This window comes from Neurospora tetrasperma (genome assembly GCF_000213175.1).
Source record: "Neurospora tetrasperma FGSC 2508 unplaced genomic scaffold NEUTE1scaffold_4, whole genome shotgun sequence".
Classification (NCBI taxonomy): Eukaryota; Fungi; Ascomycota; class Sordariomycetes; order Sordariales; family Sordariaceae; genus Neurospora; species Neurospora tetrasperma.
This window is the reverse complement of record NW_009799102.1, coordinates 1,671,442-1,688,927: the sequence shown is the minus strand read 5'-3', so window position 1 is coordinate 1,688,927 and position 17,486 is coordinate 1,671,442. Positions and strand designations below refer to the sequence as shown.

At 51.4% G+C, this 17,486-nt stretch overlaps 6 protein-coding genes across 6 annotated transcripts; 2 read left to right on the top strand and 4 right to left on the bottom strand.

Moving 5' to 3' along the window:
* Positions 1 to 2,137: 2,137 nt before the first annotated feature.
* On the bottom strand, positions 2,138 to 3,093 carry NEUTE1DRAFT_44631 (uncharacterized protein; the record flags this gene model as incomplete). The annotated part of the gene is made up of 4 exons (XM_009853301.1): positions 2,138 to 2,288; positions 2,397 to 2,614; positions 2,976 to 3,011; positions 3,070 to 3,093. The coding sequence occupies 4 exons, from the start codon at positions 3,091 to 3,093 to the stop codon at positions 2,138 to 2,140; spliced, it is 429 nt and encodes a 142-aa protein (XP_009851603.1).
* Positions 3,094 to 6,349: 3,256 nt separating this feature from the next.
* NEUTE1DRAFT_123038 (uncharacterized protein) lies at positions 6,350 to 8,069 on the top strand (the record flags this gene model as incomplete). Its single annotated transcript, XM_009853812.1, has 2 exons — positions 6,350 to 6,515; positions 6,571 to 8,069. The coding sequence occupies 2 exons, from the start codon at positions 6,350 to 6,352 to the stop codon at positions 8,067 to 8,069; spliced, it is 1,665 nt and encodes a 554-aa protein (XP_009852114.1).
* A 365-nt stretch (positions 8,070 to 8,434) lies between these two features.
* NEUTE1DRAFT_117365 (uncharacterized protein) lies at positions 8,435 to 8,679 on the bottom strand (the record flags this gene model as incomplete). The annotated part of the gene is made up of 1 exon (XM_009853811.1): positions 8,435 to 8,679. The coding sequence occupies one exon, from the start codon at positions 8,654 to 8,656 to the stop codon at positions 8,447 to 8,449; it is 210 nt and encodes a 69-aa protein (XP_009852113.1).
* A 2,111-nt stretch (positions 8,680 to 10,790) lies between these two features.
* Positions 10,791 to 11,155, bottom strand: NEUTE1DRAFT_101801 (uncharacterized protein; the record flags this gene model as incomplete). The annotated part of the gene is made up of 2 exons (XM_009853810.1): positions 10,791 to 10,916; positions 10,964 to 11,155. 2 exons carry the CDS (start codon positions 11,153 to 11,155, stop codon positions 10,791 to 10,793), a joined length of 318 nt encoding a protein of 105 aa, XP_009852112.1.
* Positions 11,156 to 11,651: 496 nt separating this feature from the next.
* NEUTE1DRAFT_83799 (uncharacterized protein) lies at positions 11,652 to 14,342 on the top strand (the record flags this gene model as incomplete). Its single annotated transcript, XM_009853809.1, has 2 exons — positions 11,652 to 11,800; positions 11,904 to 14,342. The coding sequence occupies one exon, from the start codon at positions 12,085 to 12,087 to the stop codon at positions 14,218 to 14,220; it is 2,136 nt and encodes a 711-aa protein (XP_009852111.1).
* Positions 14,343 to 14,449: 107 nt separating this feature from the next.
* On the bottom strand, positions 14,450 to 14,796 carry NEUTE1DRAFT_117363 (uncharacterized protein; the record flags this gene model as incomplete). The annotated part of the gene is made up of 1 exon (XM_009853808.1): positions 14,450 to 14,796. A coding segment is annotated over one exon (186 nt), but the record flags the coding sequence as incomplete, so codon positions are not given.
* Positions 14,797 to 17,486: the final 2,690 nt, after the last annotated feature.

Sequence of the window (17,486 nt, the reverse complement as noted above, 5' to 3'; positions counted from 1 at the left end):
GGTATAGAATGAGTAGGAAAGACAAGTACAAGGTAGCAGGCAGGCAAGTCAGATAAGAACTTTGATGCGTTTGTCTACATGATGGGTAGAGTACACAGGGTGATGCCACCCTTGAGTCTGTTTTTTTGCAGCTCACAGCTAACATCTCTCTACCTTTCTCACCAGCAGGGACTTTACATAGGAGAGACGAGGCAGCGAGAAGAACGCTGAACGACTTTCTCCTCAGTACCCAAACACCTCCACCAACCCGCAATCGTCGCACAACATGCATACCCATGGGTGTAATGCTACGTTATCTGCCGCCTAGGTAACAGAAATAGACAACGTACCTCGGCTGAAAGAATGCTATACCATCAGAGCGGGAGTGGCTTGATGAGTGAATGAAGAGCTATATGATTCTTTTGGGTCAAGGTTGACGAAGGGTAGTCGGAGGGTACCCCTAGAAGTTGTTATGGATGTCTGATGGAGTCATATGTTGGGGAGGGGTTTGTTATGATATGTTGAATACTACGCCGTGGTCTCGTTGATCTTCTGATGTCCTTGTTTATGCCTGTAGAAATCGTGAGTGGAGCTCTATGTCTGGCTCCAAAAAGCGAGAAAAAGCAACTGAGATGCGATTCTGATGACTGCGTGAGGATGAGAAAAGGGGGACGGTAGGTAGACAAGAAAATGACAAGAATCTAGATCCTCCGGGTTCCCATATGGAAGCCATCAACGACCTAGTTCCCGTCCGATCATTCAACCTCGCCGCAGCCTATATCCCCGTACGCAGCTTTGACTACCTATTCTCTCTTCTCACTCTCTGCTCAAGCATTTTAAGTGACCCACCGGTGATGCCGACAAGCCATGCATGTACCCACGCACCCACCCACGTCTACCCTGTTTTCTATAGATTGCCCAAAGCTCAGGCAGGGTCTAGTAGCCCACAAAGGTCAAGAGCAAACAGCTTCCTACATTGTACCTGCAATTTATAGGTAGGATGTAGGTACCTACTTATCTTCCCTTACAGTGCCAACACACACACGGATAGACACACGTGGACAAACTCCAGACGGCCAACCTCCGCCGCTGCCGGCGGGGAGAGTGTGGCCGACTGCACAGTTTGTCTTACATGACATGAAGATAGACGGAACACTTGGGTATGGTGATGGGATTGTACCTCTAGGACTAGTATGTGGGCGCTAAGGTAGTTGAGTAGAGGTATGTATGTACCGTCTTTTAATGTAGTTATCCGTATCCGAGAGTCCGCGGTAAGTGGATTTGTTCTCAGGATTGGGTAGAGGGGGATGGGTGATTCCGTGTTGGCAGCTAGAGTTAGCGAGAAGGTGTGCCGTTAGGGCATGTATGTATTTGGGCCTTTGGTTGCGGTCAATAAGCTGTGACTTTGTTTCTTTGCTTGCAGCATTTGTTGCGCTTGAAATTTTAACTTCCATTAGTTGGTGTGGTGACACCTAACGGCCGGAACAAGACGTGTAGCCTACAAAGTGGACGATGGTTAGAGAGCGTCTTAGTGACTTCATTATCATCACTGGTTCTGTTGACTTGCACTTTACCTGCTCTGGAGAAGTATGTACATCTATGTAGTGAATCCGAACAAGATGCCCAATACCGTGAACTCTAGCACCACGTCCCTTGCTTAACAAGCTTCCTCTCCTTCGGGTCCTCGGGACGACAAACTCGTGGTCGGATGCAAGCCACGACTTGAGGCTGGAATTGCAATGGGTTGACCGTCCTGTTTCTTTCCTGTGTCGTTCTGCCCCTGCGAATCACAAGACGCCCGAAAAATGTAGCGTAGTACCGATTACTGTCTCTTGACAAGATGTGATACGATCAGTGAGAGGTTTAAAGCATATTTGAAGGGGCCTTGGTCAAGTCAATGAGTGTGTGGGTTAACTTGGCTGAAGGAACAAAGATACCTCTAGGTATAAATGGATGTACCATCTATCATAGGAGAAACCCACGTCACAGTAACGGCTCAATAACGGTTTATGCTTAAACAAAGTGAGGATGTTGCCCTTGCCGAAAGAAATTCTTCATGCGTTTGTCTTGCAACCGAGACGGTTTCCGTGTTTGGTTTACGATGGGGTGGTTAACTGTTGTCGCTATATCCATTGCTGGATAATCCATTCTTCGTTACCTACCTTGTATACCATTCTGGGATAGGGCAAATTCCATCGGCTTGGAAGTGTTGTTTGAAATACGTCTTCGAATAAACTTTTAGTCGTTTCATCTTCATCAACCTGCTTTCCTGTTCTTTTTTTTCTTTTTTTTTCTTTTTTTGCTGTGATCTTCAGAAAACGTAACTGTGAGATGAGGGTGCAAAAGAGTCCTCGTTCAGGACACAAAAGGCACTGTAGTAACCACCACGCTTCCGGGCTCCTTGACTGATTGCTCACCCTTTACGTTCTGCGTTGAGTATCGCAGGTATCGTGTGCTTCAAGCCATAGGCTTGGTGGTCTGCAGTACGCATAGTAGAGATGATTCGTAGGTGGGTGGACAGGCACCCATCCTGTCCGCCCGTTAGATGATCCGGTATTGCTTCAAAGCCTTGTGAGGGCAGATAGTACTGAGTAGCATCGTATTGTTGGAAGTCATGGCTCGAGTTCTTAAGTTGCTGCAGACACTCTATTGAACTTGTAGCCATGCTCCTTCCCTCGACTAACTTACCACGCCGACTAGGTAGAGGCAGTAGATAAGAGAAGCGGAGAAACGAATGACATGCGGGCAGTATCAATGAATTTCTCCAACCTTGTTGTATCGAGGTGTTCCCGTGCCAGATTTGTCCTGAATGACCTAATGTTTCGTTGCCCAGTGTACCCCACGAGCCCCGATGCACCTCTTCCGGTGCATGCCATGACAATGCCTCACCTTGCTTCTACATATCCCGGGCATCTGACACATACACATGCTGGAATTACCGACGCTGGAGATTCGGCGAGCGGGGTTTAGGTATGTTGATTGATGTACGTACATACATGGCCAGGTGCCCTGCGATTGATGTTCTTGTGATGCTGTCAGTAGGGTTTCATGCCTCCATGCCCAAGCTCAGCACAGTGCAAAGTGGCACACTAGTCCGATAGAAATAATAGCCATGTTAATGCGACGATCCCAACTCCGGTTTTCAAAGTGTATCGCTGCTTTAACGCACCAATGCATGTACGTCTGTGAAACGAAGTTGACAAGAGCCCGGCACCGAAAGGTACAGCAGAGAGAGAACTAGATACCACCGATCCAGCAACCGAGTGAGTGGTGCTGGATATCCCGATGTTTTGGGTCACGAACCGGGATGACCCGTGACAAACGTGGATTACAAAGTATTTCTCCATATGAAGGTTGCCAGTGGCATGTCAAAACATCGATACGAAGTTAGGTTTTGAGATCACCTCCGCCAATCCTACCCTCCAACCTTCAGACAGAAGCGCACGGTCCGGTCGGGTGCAGCAGACTGGTTTGTTTATCAGTCTAGTTCTCCGGTCGTAGGTTAAACAAGAGAGATCTGGAGCTCTTGTTAGCCTCTAAATAGAGAGACTGGCCTATATTTTGAAGCGTCATGGGACGATAGCCAGGAATGAAAACACTACAGAAGCCTCTTATACCTCTCCCGGTCTTCTCCCAAAATCTTCAAAGGCTAGAACTCGGAAGATACTAGTTCGGCACCCGTTCCGCTCGTAACCAAATGCCCTTTCCATTTCAGTAGTCCGAGTGGAAGTAGGCGTTTTTGTACCAAATCAATAAACAAAGGGAACCAGGGCATGGTTGGATGGTATCGTGTAAATGGAATCCAAGCGGCTGACGCTCCGAATAGTTCATAGCAGTGGCACAGACAGCCGCGCCCCGGAGCGCTGGGACGGCACTTACAGTATCCACCGGTAAATCTCAGTTACCACCTTGACGTACCTTTGTGAATGTCTGCGACCCCATCCTCAACAGCACTTCTTCTGAATCTCTTCATTTTGACAGCTAGCTTCGCTTGGCAGACGGCCGTGTGACATGAGCACTGGCGAGGAAGACACGACGGAACATAGCAGGCGACGGACGGGAAGTCGGTTACAGCGGGCAACAGTCGTACACAAGAAACAAAACGGCCGAAGTTGTCGAACCACAACAGACATTGTAAAAGCAACGGGCCAGAGCCACTGGGCCAGTGCTCCGCCCTCCCGCCTCTTTTGATAAACGTTCCCTGGCTGGCGAAAGACGGAAAAGCGCAAAACCCGGCAAAAATTACAAGTGGAAGTGGAATGCCCACGAATTGATATGTAGTGTACATGTACACTACACTATGGCTGGGCGTCTTTTAGTGCAACTGGATCTGGAAGTTGAGGGTCTCTGTGTCATGGAAATGTCTTGCGGCAATAATCATGGTGTTATGACGGTTCCTCTTATAGCTGCGTCTACAGATCCATCCATGACTGTCTCGACTCGTTCCATGTCCTGAGAGGGGCGATGGGGTCTTCGGGTCGCGGAAGTAGCTTCCTGCACAGCAAAAATGGAGACCACAGCAGACAAGCAATGGTTCGTGGAGAATCAACAGAGTCGTTGTCCAGGGGACCAGGAATGACCAGACCTGAACCCCGGATCAAGAGTTGGTCCAATGGGAGGGAGGCCACCAAAACCGTCCGAGCGCCCTCCCGCTCCGAGTGTTGAGGTAAGGTTGTCGAGAGAAACAGCACTAAGCCCAGATGGGACAGAACTTTACTTGTCACCACTGACTGCCCTGTGTATCCCATCCCTTCAACTCACCTTGGAATGTTACACTCGAGTGCAAACCGTTGACAAACCGCCCGTCCGACTCTACACTAGGCACACTACAGTGTCGAGAGACGGGCGGGAGTCTCGTCGAGTCCGTCGCTTGAGCAAAAAGTCAAGAGAGGTGAGTGAGTGACGGAGAAGCAGACAAGGGGGGTGACTGATGACGGGGACTAGGCTCAGAGAGGGCAGGACGGGAGCCATGGCGCTCCACTGCTGATGCAACCTCCCATGCATGGTCTAACCGTCTGTCACATTTTCCGTCCGCGCTCATTTCGCAGAGACCCCACTCTGAAGTCTCTAGCCCTCTTTAGTGCCTGGGACCCTTGTCGCGGACCAAGGCATTCCTCCCCTCCACGGAATCGTTTCTGTTTCTGTTTTTCTTTATCCTGTTCTATCCTCCCTTTCTGCTTTTACAAAAGAAAAGTTAGAGGTAGGTACTGTCTGGCCGGCGGTTTGTTGCCTGAGAGCGTTCAGTTCGTTACCCGACCCACGACGGGGAGTAACGACATGGAGGACCGGACGGGAGCTCAGATCCAGCCCTCCAAAACGCCCAGACACGTCCCCTGCCAACCGCATATGTACATACCTAGCGTAGAGGTACCTACCCAGGCGGTACGAGTTGGACGGTGACAGTGCTACGGTCCTGGCTGCAGTCGAGTGGTCGCCCCAAAGGCTTGGAACAATACGTGGACGGCCGTTCCAGAGACGTTCGCCGAGTTTGCGGGCAAGCGACCAATAGAAGTGGAAGCACCAGTCCCAAGGCGGTCTCCGCAGGCCCGTCTTCCACTTCCCTTCCACTTCTTCACACAGCTCATACCCGTCGCTCTGGTTTCTGGGAACGTTGGGTCCGTAGTGTGCCTAGTCCCATACATAGCGATAGCCCACCACGGTCACCCCCCCCCCGGGCGTCCCCATTCCATCCGCCATCCACACACACACCCGGACCCATCCACATCCATTCGTAGCCAATCCGTCAGCTCCCTCTAGGCCCATCCGCCCACCCTCAATCCACTCCTGGCTGTCCCTGTTTTGTCCTGTCGGTAGCGCTTCCTTACTCCCCCCCCTCGCTTCCCGTCCGTCCGTCGTTCAATCCTCGTCCGCCCCGTCGTCTTCTTTACTTCCTTCCATCTTTTTCTGCCTCTGTCCGACCCCGAAGCGACGACGGCCTGCGTCGAAACCTTCGACGCTTTCATCAACAAGTCGACTTTGGCGTCAATTTGCCAGCAATTTGCTTTGCCTGGTTTCCCTGCCGCAAGGTCACAGGGTGAGTGGCAACTGCACGTCTTGCACGCCGATCGCATCGCATCAATCCAAGCGCTGCTGTCATGGGACTCACTTGCTGCGGCCCCGTCTTATCATTCCCTTGTGCAGTGCTTCAGCAAGTGCAGTCCCTTCTCTGCGCGTCCGAGATCGCGGTCGCATCAAATTGGCGAATGATGACGCTGATGATGGCAATTTCTAGTTCAAGACCAAAGCCCCTCCCCGACGAGCTGGGCACTAGTCTCCCATCATCAGCCTTGTGGAATTGCGAAAAGTAGAGCCTCAAGTCCGGAAACTGCCCAGGACCGCCGTGTTGCCATCTGGTTGTGAGGTGAACAGTATGGGTGCTCAGGTTATCGCCGCTGCCTCCAACGGCCTCTGTCATGACGATGAGCCCATAGCCTCGGTCAAAAGTCGCATAACAAGAAGCGGCCGAAAGCTATGGTATTCTCTGAGGGTTGTCCAAGAACCCCTGCGCGCGAGAGCGTGCGGTTCGGGTCCTAAATGTAAGTGCCAGAATCAAGATGGGGATCGCTCGCGGATCGTTAATACTTGTTCCAGCATCCGCCGACCGTCGCCCCGTGGACCCGCCTCCGGTCGTGGAGCTGCGCATCTTTGAGGGTGAATCTTTTGAGATGGCCCAGGAGAGGGATGTCACTTTTCAGTATAACGCCAACTTTTTCCTCTACGCCACGCTCGAGCACGCTCGTGTCATGGCCCAGGGTCGTCTGCAGACTCCTTCGGCCAACACACCGCCTGTGCTGACTGGCATGCCTGTCTCCGGCATGGCTTATCTTGACCGACCCAAGTTGGCCGGCTACTTCTTGTTCCCCGATCTGTCGGTTCGCCACGAGGGTCGCTATAAACTGACATTCAACCTGTACGAAGAGACCAAGGAGGACAAGGACAAAGATCCCGAAGAACCCAATGCCCCCCAGGACGGCTCGCCAGGATCCTTCGACTTCCGAATGGACATCAAGTCGCATGATTTCGTTGTCTACAGCGCCAAAAAGTTTCCAGGATTGACCGAGAGCACGCCCCTCAGCCGTACCGTCGCCGAACAGGGATGTCGCGTTCGTATCAGGCGTGATGTGAGGATGAGACGCCGCGATGGAAAAGGAAACAGTGGTGGTAACGACTATGAGAATGGCGAGGAGGAATATCGGAGGGTCAGGAGAACCGCCACACCTGATACTGCAAAGCAGGAAGCTTACCGACAAAGATCGATGAGCGGAAGCACCGAGAGGACGCCCTACTCTGCTATCAGCGATCCTCAACGCCGGCCTTCGATGGCTGACTACCCACCTCAATACGCTGCTCAAACACCGACATCCGGAGGCCATTTGGGTTTCTTGGGCGGGAACACACATCATCAGTATCCCGCTCAACCACCACCACAAAGTTTCGCCCAACCGCACTCGGTTCCCCCTTCACCCGTCTACCCCACGAGCCAACGGGCACCTTATCAACACCAGCCGTCTTCCTACCCTCCGCCACCACCGCCCCATCAGCCGATATTCCAGTCCGAGCATCACACATCACGGACCTATGCGCCCATCAATCCCGCCCCTCGTCACGACAGCATCCACCAAAGTACAAAGCAATACACACTCCCGCCCCTCAGTGAGGCCGTCTCTCCTACTCAGCCGCATCACCAGCACCCTTCCATCGCTCCTCACAGGTTACCTGTAACTGCTCTACCTCCTCTGCAAGTCGACCGCTTTTCCTCAGCCAGCCACAACCAGCATCCAATGGTCAGCCCCAGCAACATGGCTGCTCCGCCTTACCCTCGTGCCTATTCCGTCAGCAACAGCGGCGGTCTCACAAGTTCTGGCGGCTACAACCAGCTTCCGCCGCCACCTCCTCCGCCTCCGCAGGTTGCTGGCTCGAAACGCGCACACGATCAGACGTTCAGGGCTGATCCTGAAATGAGGCGGTACCAGGACGGGGCGCGCGAGCGGGAGTCTTTGGATGACAAGGAGCCGCCGCTTTGCACGTTCAAGTATAGACGTGCTGACGGCAGCGTTGAGTGTAAGCAGGCAGATATTGGCGGGTATTGAGGTTGATCATTTTTACACGACGGTTATGTTCTTTGTGGGATTTCTTGTTAATGGTCGATCAAGTGGCTTTCCGGAGCACTGACACTGAGAGAGTTCCACGCGCACAGTAACAAGTTTCTCCTTCATGGCTTGATGGGGTTGTTGCTGCTGAGCTAGGTGTTGAGGCGTTTGATCGGCTGAGGCGCCGGGGCATTGAGTGCCCTTGTCCCAAATTTGGCTTCGGGTTCGATTTTTAAATAATGGTTGCCCACTCCGTGCGGGCTCATTCGTGCAAAGTCTGTCTTGATTTCTTTTCGTCATCTGTCTGTCCAGTCTGTCAGTTTGTGGTACTCTTTTCTTGTCTCTTCTTGACTACCGACCATCGCACAAAAATGTCCCTATTTGTTTGGATTAGGGTTTGGGGTTTGAGTGCCGTTGAATGCTGTATGAGTTTGGCTACACACGTGCTCAGGGCATACGCAGCCCACAGAGACGCATTGAGGCATGCACGCATATACTTGGTATTTGCAGAGGTTGGATGCTGAGGATCTTGGCTGCACATATACCACCAGACCAAGCTGTTGGCGTTGAAGAAAACAGCCAGACATTACTGCTACATACGTTCCTTCTTGACGTTTCTCTCTTCTTCTATCTCATGTTCTCTTCTACCCTTTTTTTNTTTTTTTTTTTTTTTTTTTTTTCCTTTTTCTTCTGTCTACATACTTGTTCAGATCATAAATCGGGTTTTCACAAGGTGCGCGGGATCCAATCGGAATGGTTACCAGTTAAGTCGTATGGAACGCCAAGAAGATAGGGATTCAAGGTTATCAGTTCAAGATGAAAGTGCCGAACCTACTGTAGAAATTCGGGAAACTCAGAATGGCACTGCAGGGTTGAAGGTGGTTAGTGATCATGTTTCTGCCTAGGTATGGACAACTGCAACACGACTGGCATAACCCCCGCCAAGCGTCCTATAAGCCAACCTCAGAGAGCCCTTTGAAGTTTTCTCTCGAGCATCTACAGTATGGTACAGTGATGGGCCTGGCATAATCAGGTTGATGGTAGATTGAATGCCAGTCCATCCCTCCAAATATAACCATGTGATGTGAATCAGAGCAAACAGCGCGTGAAGAAACCACGTTTCTTCGACACGGTCGACGTTCCTGGTGAATTTGCGGCTACCACTTATTAGGTTCGACGAGTTCACCTGTTACTGCTCGAAATTGTGATAGCATCTGCAAAGAGCCACCTCTTATCGCAACGTAGATGTGCCGCTTTGAGGAACCGACATGTCAGCTTTGGTTACTTGTATCCTTTTGCAGAAACGTGGACCGGTTAGTGAAGTTGTCTGCAGTGCTGTGACAGAGATCAGTCAGTTATGTGACAGTTAACTGGAAGAAACTCCAACCTTCCAGGCATGAGTGGGATGAGATAGGGAAAAAAAAAGCCACAGAACTGTAGAAGAGACGAAAAGTGTAAATTTGGTACGGGAAAGAGAGCCACGAGGAAAAAAAGAATCAAGAAAAGATTGGATAGTATATAGAAACCATGAAAAGCTCGGCCGAGGTGGAGGTAAAAACGAAGAAGAAAAGGAAAAAAAACAATCTGGAGAAAAACATAGAAGAGAATTCAAGATCCTTTTTATTCTTATTTTTATGTTCCCAAAAAAATTGACTTGAGTGGTAACAGAGTCCAGGTAGGCTTGTTGAGTTTCCCCAAAGTTAGCAATGGTTCGAACGTTCACCTGGGCGACCTGATCCATGATCCGTGGAGTTAGGTGGGTTTCGCTCGGACAATAAAGACAAGTAGTTAGCACGGCAACCAGAACCGCTATCGGATAAATCTACCGATGGCCGAGATGAAAAGGAGACAGTAGTAGGAAATTAGTTTGTGTCAGTGCATTTCGGCCTTTTTTTTTCCTTGCTTGCGAGCATAAGATCATCAAGATCCGAGCGGCAAGCGGATCTTGAACGGAAGGATTTCATATCGGTCTTATAAAAACAATTTTTTTGAAGCTCCTCGGCGATAGAGTTCATCAGGTTTCTCGTTCGGCTCGGCAAGATATATGCTTGCTACGATCTTCTCAAGCTCGGATGTGGGAAAATCAAGATGTAACTTATGTCGTGCAGGAAATCTCACCTGGTCCCGCCTTGTGGGAATGCATCGAAAATGAATGATCTCCTTGGGCGATGCCGTCGTAGACGGTCATTCCTCCGAAATGAATGTTTAAGCCCCGCACATACATTCATGCACGGATTCCTTCTCGCGCCATTTTGGAGCGTGGTGGCTGCATTAACTGGAACGGGCCTCGGACGAAGCTGCAGGGCCGTTAACCGTGGGCCAGTTGAATCGGTGATCGTTCAGCCGGGCGGGTATAAGGTTATGTGTGTGTATGTATATGTACCTTGGGGTGCTTGGCTTGGGTATGTGTATGCTGATCATGGTGTCTGCGTCGGACGGTCACAACGGACGGTGAATGCCAACCAACAAAGTCTCCGAGTCTCTTTCTCTCGGGACACTTTGGTGTTTGGGAACAGTTGCGTGAAAGCGCACCATTGTACGACGATGGTATGGTGTCACGAACGAAACGCCCCTGAACTGGCTCCTGAAGATGGGCGCCTCCAGGAATCCAAACACCCAACCTGTTCGTTAAGCAGCTCGTCCCAAGAACAGGAACTGTGCAGCCAGCAGCGTGGAAGCCAGATTGCCGTTGCAGCAGGTCACCGGCGCAAGTTGATACCGCTACCCGCAACGGCACGCGAGGCCAATGCAAGGCATCTCACCTCTCCGCCGGGTTCCCGGGGGCCATGTGCTCTCTCTGCCATCCATCTCCTGGGCCCCCCTGGGCCCCAGCCTGCTTGATGGGGACTGATGAACGTTCGTGATGGACAGTTGGCCCGCTGCTGATCCGCTACCAGACGGGGCCGCCAGGGGGTGCAATGGGGTGCAATGGGTGATCCTCCTGCTTCCGAGTCCACCGCAAAAATGACCAAACCCAAGCCCCGAAACACTGTGAATATTTGTCTCATTTTTCCAAAACATGGGAGCCATATTGAGTGAAAAGGTGATCCGAAACCCTGGCAATTTGCCTTTCCCTCTTTCTCCATTTCAGAAACCGCAAAAGCAGGAAAACAAAACGAGGCATCGCCACCTTTTCATTGGCCTTTGTTCACTTTTTCCCCAGGTTTTTTCATGCAACAGGGGTTCAGCCGGGCAAGTCTGCCAGACCTGCGCCAAACGGAAGAGCGGGACTCAGGCGGCGGGGGCACCACTGGCCGGCCGCTGGGAGTAGGTTCTGATTTGCTTTGTTAGGTGTACCTAGGCGACTCGGCCTTGGCTCTTCTGCTCCGGCTGGCGAGCTTCCTGGAAACGCAGGAACAGCCAGGGGGACCACGGGCGGATACCCTAGCGGACACCACACGGGCATCCACCGGAGTAGGTGTTGCTGGGCTTGCTGCTGGGCTTGCTGGGGGTGCAGCTGCCGGGGGGAGAACGATAGTTCCCTTCGGACGGTCATACTCTCCTTTTTGGCGCCAGAAGTAAACAAAAACCCACTCAATCGCCTGGCACCACCCACGTCCGCGGTTCCCCCAACCTCCCGTAACGCCCACCACCGCTTTTTGATATCCACTCGCTCACCGAATAAACCACTCATTCGTCCGTCGGCACTCCTTTAAACGCACACAAAACCTCGTCGAAGCCGCGTGAGCGAGTCCGCTTCGCCCGACGAAGGAGCGTTGCGATTTCTGCTGGTAGGTGTCAGTCGCCTGTTGCATGACACGCCGCAACCAGAATGCCGCATCGCCTCTCCCCATGCACGCTGACATGTTCACTGATCGACTCTCCTCACGATAGCGAACAACAGCAGACGACACTAGCCAGCCTGGACCCAAGAAAGCCCTCCGCCGACCGATTTGGTCGCCTGCTACGGTCCGCAAAGGCGCGATTCCGCTCGCACCTGCGACCCAAGAAGAACGACGAGACGAAAGCCGCCCCACAAAAGAAGGAATTTGTCAACTTCTCGAGACCGAATGCAATGGCGTCGTCTCGTCCTCCACAGTCACCTACCATCGGCTCCGGCGCCCACAAGTTGAATCACACCTCCTCGGCTGCTAGCTTCAGCCGATTTGTTGAGGGTTCCATGAACGACCGTGTTTCCGCTGCCCCGCCGCCGTCATACCTGGAGGATATGGACGTGGAGGAATACGAGCGACAGTTTGTTGGCACGCCGGCCACCGAACATGCTCCAACCATGGAGCGACACCACACCCGTCAGACTACAACTACTGCCTATGAGCCATCCACACCCCCACAAGAAAACGAGCAGGAAGAACAGCAGCCGCCGGCGCAGCCGCCGATGGGTCACAGTCGCAGCAAGAGCAAGTTCCTCCTCACGCCGCTGTGGGATGGCGTCCGCGAAAAGTTCAGCCTGAGTCGTAGCAAGTCTTGGGGAGCCATGGTGAGCGGTAAAGACGCTATGGGACGGCCCTCTCTGAACACACAAGCGGACAGCCGATCATCGATACACCGTGGTCGAGGCTCAATCATGACGGCGCCTTGCACCCCATCTGGTGAGACACCACCTCCTGTACCGCCTGTGCCTGTTTTTAGAGGAGCAGCCGCAGCGCTGGCGACGCGCGATCAAGAGGCGGCGAAGGAAGCAGCCAAAAAGTTCTCAGCCGCCGATTACCCCACTAAGGAAGAGGTGATGGAGAGTTACAAGAACTTGGTGGCATCGGGATTCTTTGAACAGCACGCTATTCACGGCACCAGACATCCCCTCCGAGCCGCCCAAAGCGCGGGCACCGTACTGAGTAACAGTCCAATCCGACATGATAGTGTTAATGGTAGGGCTCGCGCCGCCACGACTGCGTTCTCATCCAGTCGTCCCTCGCCAGTACCCAGCCGTTCAGAATCGCCAGCTGAGGACCTGAAGCCCTTTGCCGAACATCTGGCACAGAACAATGATGAAAAGAAGTTGCATGCTATTTTCACCAGCTTCCATCGCAAGACAGCGTCAGTACCCGTTAACAACTCGATGGCCCCACCTCCTCTTCCCTCGCCTTCTAGGGAAGAGCCAACACGTACAATTGGTTCTGCCTTTGTAAACGACTATCTTCCTCCACAAACTGATCCGGTGACTGCCCCAGACTCGCCTTCCCGCGGAACGAAGCGCGGTACTGATCCCCATGGTAACAACATTGAGACCAACGTCGACTACGGCTCGATCCGCAAGCTGGCCAAGAAGTTGAGGAAATCACAGTCGAAAATCGAATTTGATGAGCGACCCTCCTCGCCAACCAAGTCCCGTACGTCCGTTTCAAGCTTTCGATCCGCCGCCGCGTCCGTCATGTCGGCTCCAGTCGCCATCAAGAACAAGTCTTTCATATTCGGCTCCAAGGATAAGGGGAAGGCCAGGGAAAGCATGGAGAATAGGCCAGCCACGAGCGCTGGGCTGAAGGGTGACTTTTTGTCAGAAGAAGGCGCTGCTTCTTTCTTCTCCCCTCTTCGCCAGGCCACCGGCTTGGACGACGCGATATCTATTGCCACTCCGGTCCGCCCTGGCCAGGCAAGGATAACCAAGGTACCCAAAAGCCCGTCTTCCTTATCTTTGAGAAAAGGGTTTCTCGGCTTTGTTCGCAGGCGTAATAGTGTCAGCCACAAGTCCCAAAGGGGCGTGGAAGAGCAGTCGACAAGGTGCCATCGTCCGAGCGCGAGTGAAGCGATGCCAGTGACGACAAATACCTACGTACATGCCAACGGTTATCGGAGAGAGGAGGAGGACAGCATGAACCTTAGAAGGGACAGGGACGAGGATGATGCTATGATCATAGACTCTCCTGAACCCGAGTACCAACTGGCAGCATCATCAAATCACCCGGGAACTCCCCAGCGACCATCAACCAGTACCTCGACAACAACACCCGTCAGCATACCCAGATTTCACTACCCGAAGCCGACACAGCAACCTCAAAGCGTATCACCACTAAAGACTAGGCCACAGCCCAACCGTGCGCCACCACCAGTACCTGGATATGGCCTCGGTGACGAACTGGTGGCTAAGGAGAGAAACTCAGGCGACAACGGAAGTGTAAGTGGGATTGTCAGCCACCGCGATTCGGGCCTGGGCGGAGCAGGAGAGGATGTTGAAAATATTCACAGGGTATGGTGATTGAGGGTGGTGCGAGACGGATGACCAACGAAAACGACTCCACCGAACCATGAGCCAAGCGCAACACAATGTTGGATGATCAATGATCGAAGGACTTTGGTGTGATGTGGTAAGTGAGTATACTTGTGACAGTGGGCGGGACAGGAAGAGAAACGAAATCCAACCCGGATCAGGAGAGAAATGGAAGACTTTCTCTTTCCTTCCGAGTTGAAGGATTCCGTCGTGTCCCATGCCTGATCCACTACACACTGCACTCACTGCCCGCACCGACCCATCGCATCGCTCCTTCCAGCATTTGGGAACACTCGCACCCTCACACCCTCGCACCGCAATCCTTCCTTCCTCCTTCCTTCCTTCTTTCACGACAAAACATCTTGCCAACCGCCGATCATCGGACCATACCATAATAACGTCCATCGTCTTCGTCAGCGATTACGATACGGTCCTCTTCGAATTTCTATTTTTTGCAGCGTCTTTTTGTTCGACTTCGGTACTAGTACATTAGGCAGTACTACTCGAATTCTCTTACCGATTGACCGGCGGTGCGGCAATGATGTTTTGTCTTCTTCTCCCTGGCGGGTCTCCTTGCCTGGGGAAAGAGAAAACGAAAGCACTATGAGTGCTCAAAGGTGGTCATTGTTGGCATCAGTATCTGTGGTGACATAAGTGGCTATGGCTTCCCTTGTCACGGATTCTGTTGTTTCTTTGTTTTTTTATTTTATTTTCTTCTCTATTTTTCTTGTCTTGATGAGATATGACGATGTTATGACCATAGTTTCTTTTGTCTTTCGTTTGTCGTTCTCGGTGGTTTGCGTTTCCTAGCCTAGCACTTACTTAAAAGGAGCGATGGGCGAAGGAAGATGGGAGGATGAATAGGAGATGTGTCGTTTGGTGGTATAAACAGTCTGAGGGTGGACATGGAAGTTGGTATAATTTGTGTACGACGGATGTTTACTACCGCTCGAACCTGAACAGAGCGGATGAAGGCATGTCCTCACTAGTTACAGTTATATCATATCGATCATGTCTCTGCTCCCTATCTCTTGCTTGCTGAACGTGCACATGATGTTTCGTAGACATTCTTACTTACTGCTATAGTACCTACCTTTTTGCGACATCGCAGCTGTGACGTTTACACCCATTCTCATCCTCGACTTTCCACCCAACACGCCAAGGATGGAATCACAAGGCAGTCACCGCAAAACCCAGCACACCATTCAGCACCTTTCCCCTAGACCTACATGATGTTTACTTGCTTGCCATCCGTCAGCATCAACGGTACTGACTACACCCGGGACCCTGGAAAACGACCGAAGCGGGTCCTGGTCCCAAGACACCTAAGGGCGGGATCCACTCCAATGAGGTCATTCCCAGCCCCAGGGGTCCAGTCTCGCCAGTCTCGCCTGTTCAACCACCAAGGTGCGTAGAGGCAGATCCGATGCAGCGGTGAGTTCGGATCGCCCCGGGCTTCTCGAACAGACCATGACAAAGACATTACACTAAAGATAGGAACGATTACGTATGAATGGGAGAGGGTACCTTGGAGAGGTCGTGAATGCCAAAAGCAGTGTATCCCAATCGTGTAATCGAGCGCAAATGAAGTTCCGCTCGGACATGGACCCAGCTAAAGCTCTCTCGCTCCCTGGACTTACAACTCATACCCCTACACCGTCGAATGCCAACGGAGATGCCCTGTAAAAAAAAAAAAAAAACCTTAAAACTCAGCTCAGCTGAACCATCGGCCATCAGAGTCTAGGGAATCCAGGGACACTAGGGCATCCATCCACCCCCCCCTTTCCTCCATCCCTTTTCCTTATTCATTCTTCCACCGCTAGGTACAGGGCCACTAAAAGATTGGAGCTGAAAATAGCGACCTAGCGAGCTATGCGTGTAAGTAAGTGCCGCCGGACTTTCCCATCTTGGCGGTCCGGTCTTCTAGGTTACACATATGGAACCTGAGCCGCTGAGCCGAACTGAATCCCGGTCATGGATGGGTATGTCCGTCATAGGCATGGTCTGCTTGGTTGGTAGCATGTCCTGGCGGCGCTCGTTGGAGCTGTTAGTGTAGAAGCTGGAGGCTGGTAAGCTCTGTACTAGTACGGGATCTACCTACGCCGCATGTCATCCATCCATCGGTGGATTCCCCTGACCTCCTTGCCTTCCAAATGCCCATGTACCTACATAGTTACGTTAACAAGCATCAAGCCCATAGGCCACAAAGGTTGGTGCTTCTTGTTTTGTGCATGTATTGATCTTGTTTATTTCTTTTCAAAAAATCATTTAGTCCGTGACTTTAAAGGACTCAGACGACGTCGGACCTTTGTCAAAGAAAAACAACAAAAAAAAAGGAGACAATGATTCACTGTAGTGATTTCACCCTTCTTGGATGAGGACTAGTTAGCGTAGTGTTGTAGTGTAGATCTGCACTAAACGGTGGAGTTACAGAAGGTGAAGATCCCGGGGTACATACGTAGTGAGAGTGGCGGCGCTGTGGTGGAGGACATTTGAGGTGCTGTGCAGTACATAATGGATGTGGAGCCGATGATGAAGTCACGAGGGGATAGGTAGAAAACAAAAGAAAAGTTGTAGAAGGCTGTCTTCGAGTATGACGAGTATCTCGTGGAGTGGTACATCAAGATGTTGTGACCAGCTGGAACAATAACGTCGGATTAGAGATGTGCTGTCCCTTCTACCACTACCTATATGTATGTGATCCCCAGTACTACAATATATGCAAATGTAAACAAGATGTGATAGCGCCTTGTCTAAAAACAGCAACGTAGAGTTGAGATATACGTATCGTACAGTGTAGTTCAAACTTGTTTGGTTGCGCACAACAGAAGTTGACTAGAACAGCACGAGTCCTAGAAAAGCACCGGCTGCTGTGAACATTCTTCGCTGGAAAATAGAACCAAAGGAATCAGGTTACAAAATTTTGGAAAGTCAGAAACATCCAGAATGAGTTGACAATGTTCTGAATTCCTCGATCAATAAAACTCAAGACATGAGCCATGATCCTGTTTTGTCCATCCTCAACGATAAGAGTGGTGATAGATATTCACTTCAAAAAGAAAGAAAAAAACACTGTCTCCGCCAAAACACCGATGAATTCCCAAGATACAAAACCCGAATCAGAACCCCCCCTCCACAGCAAAAAAAAACAAAAAACCAGAGAGAAAGTGCTCCACCTAGGGAATGATTTCGAATGTCCTCGGCCTTTTTTTTCCTTTGTTTGACATTTTTCGTAATGTGTTCGCGCCGCTCCC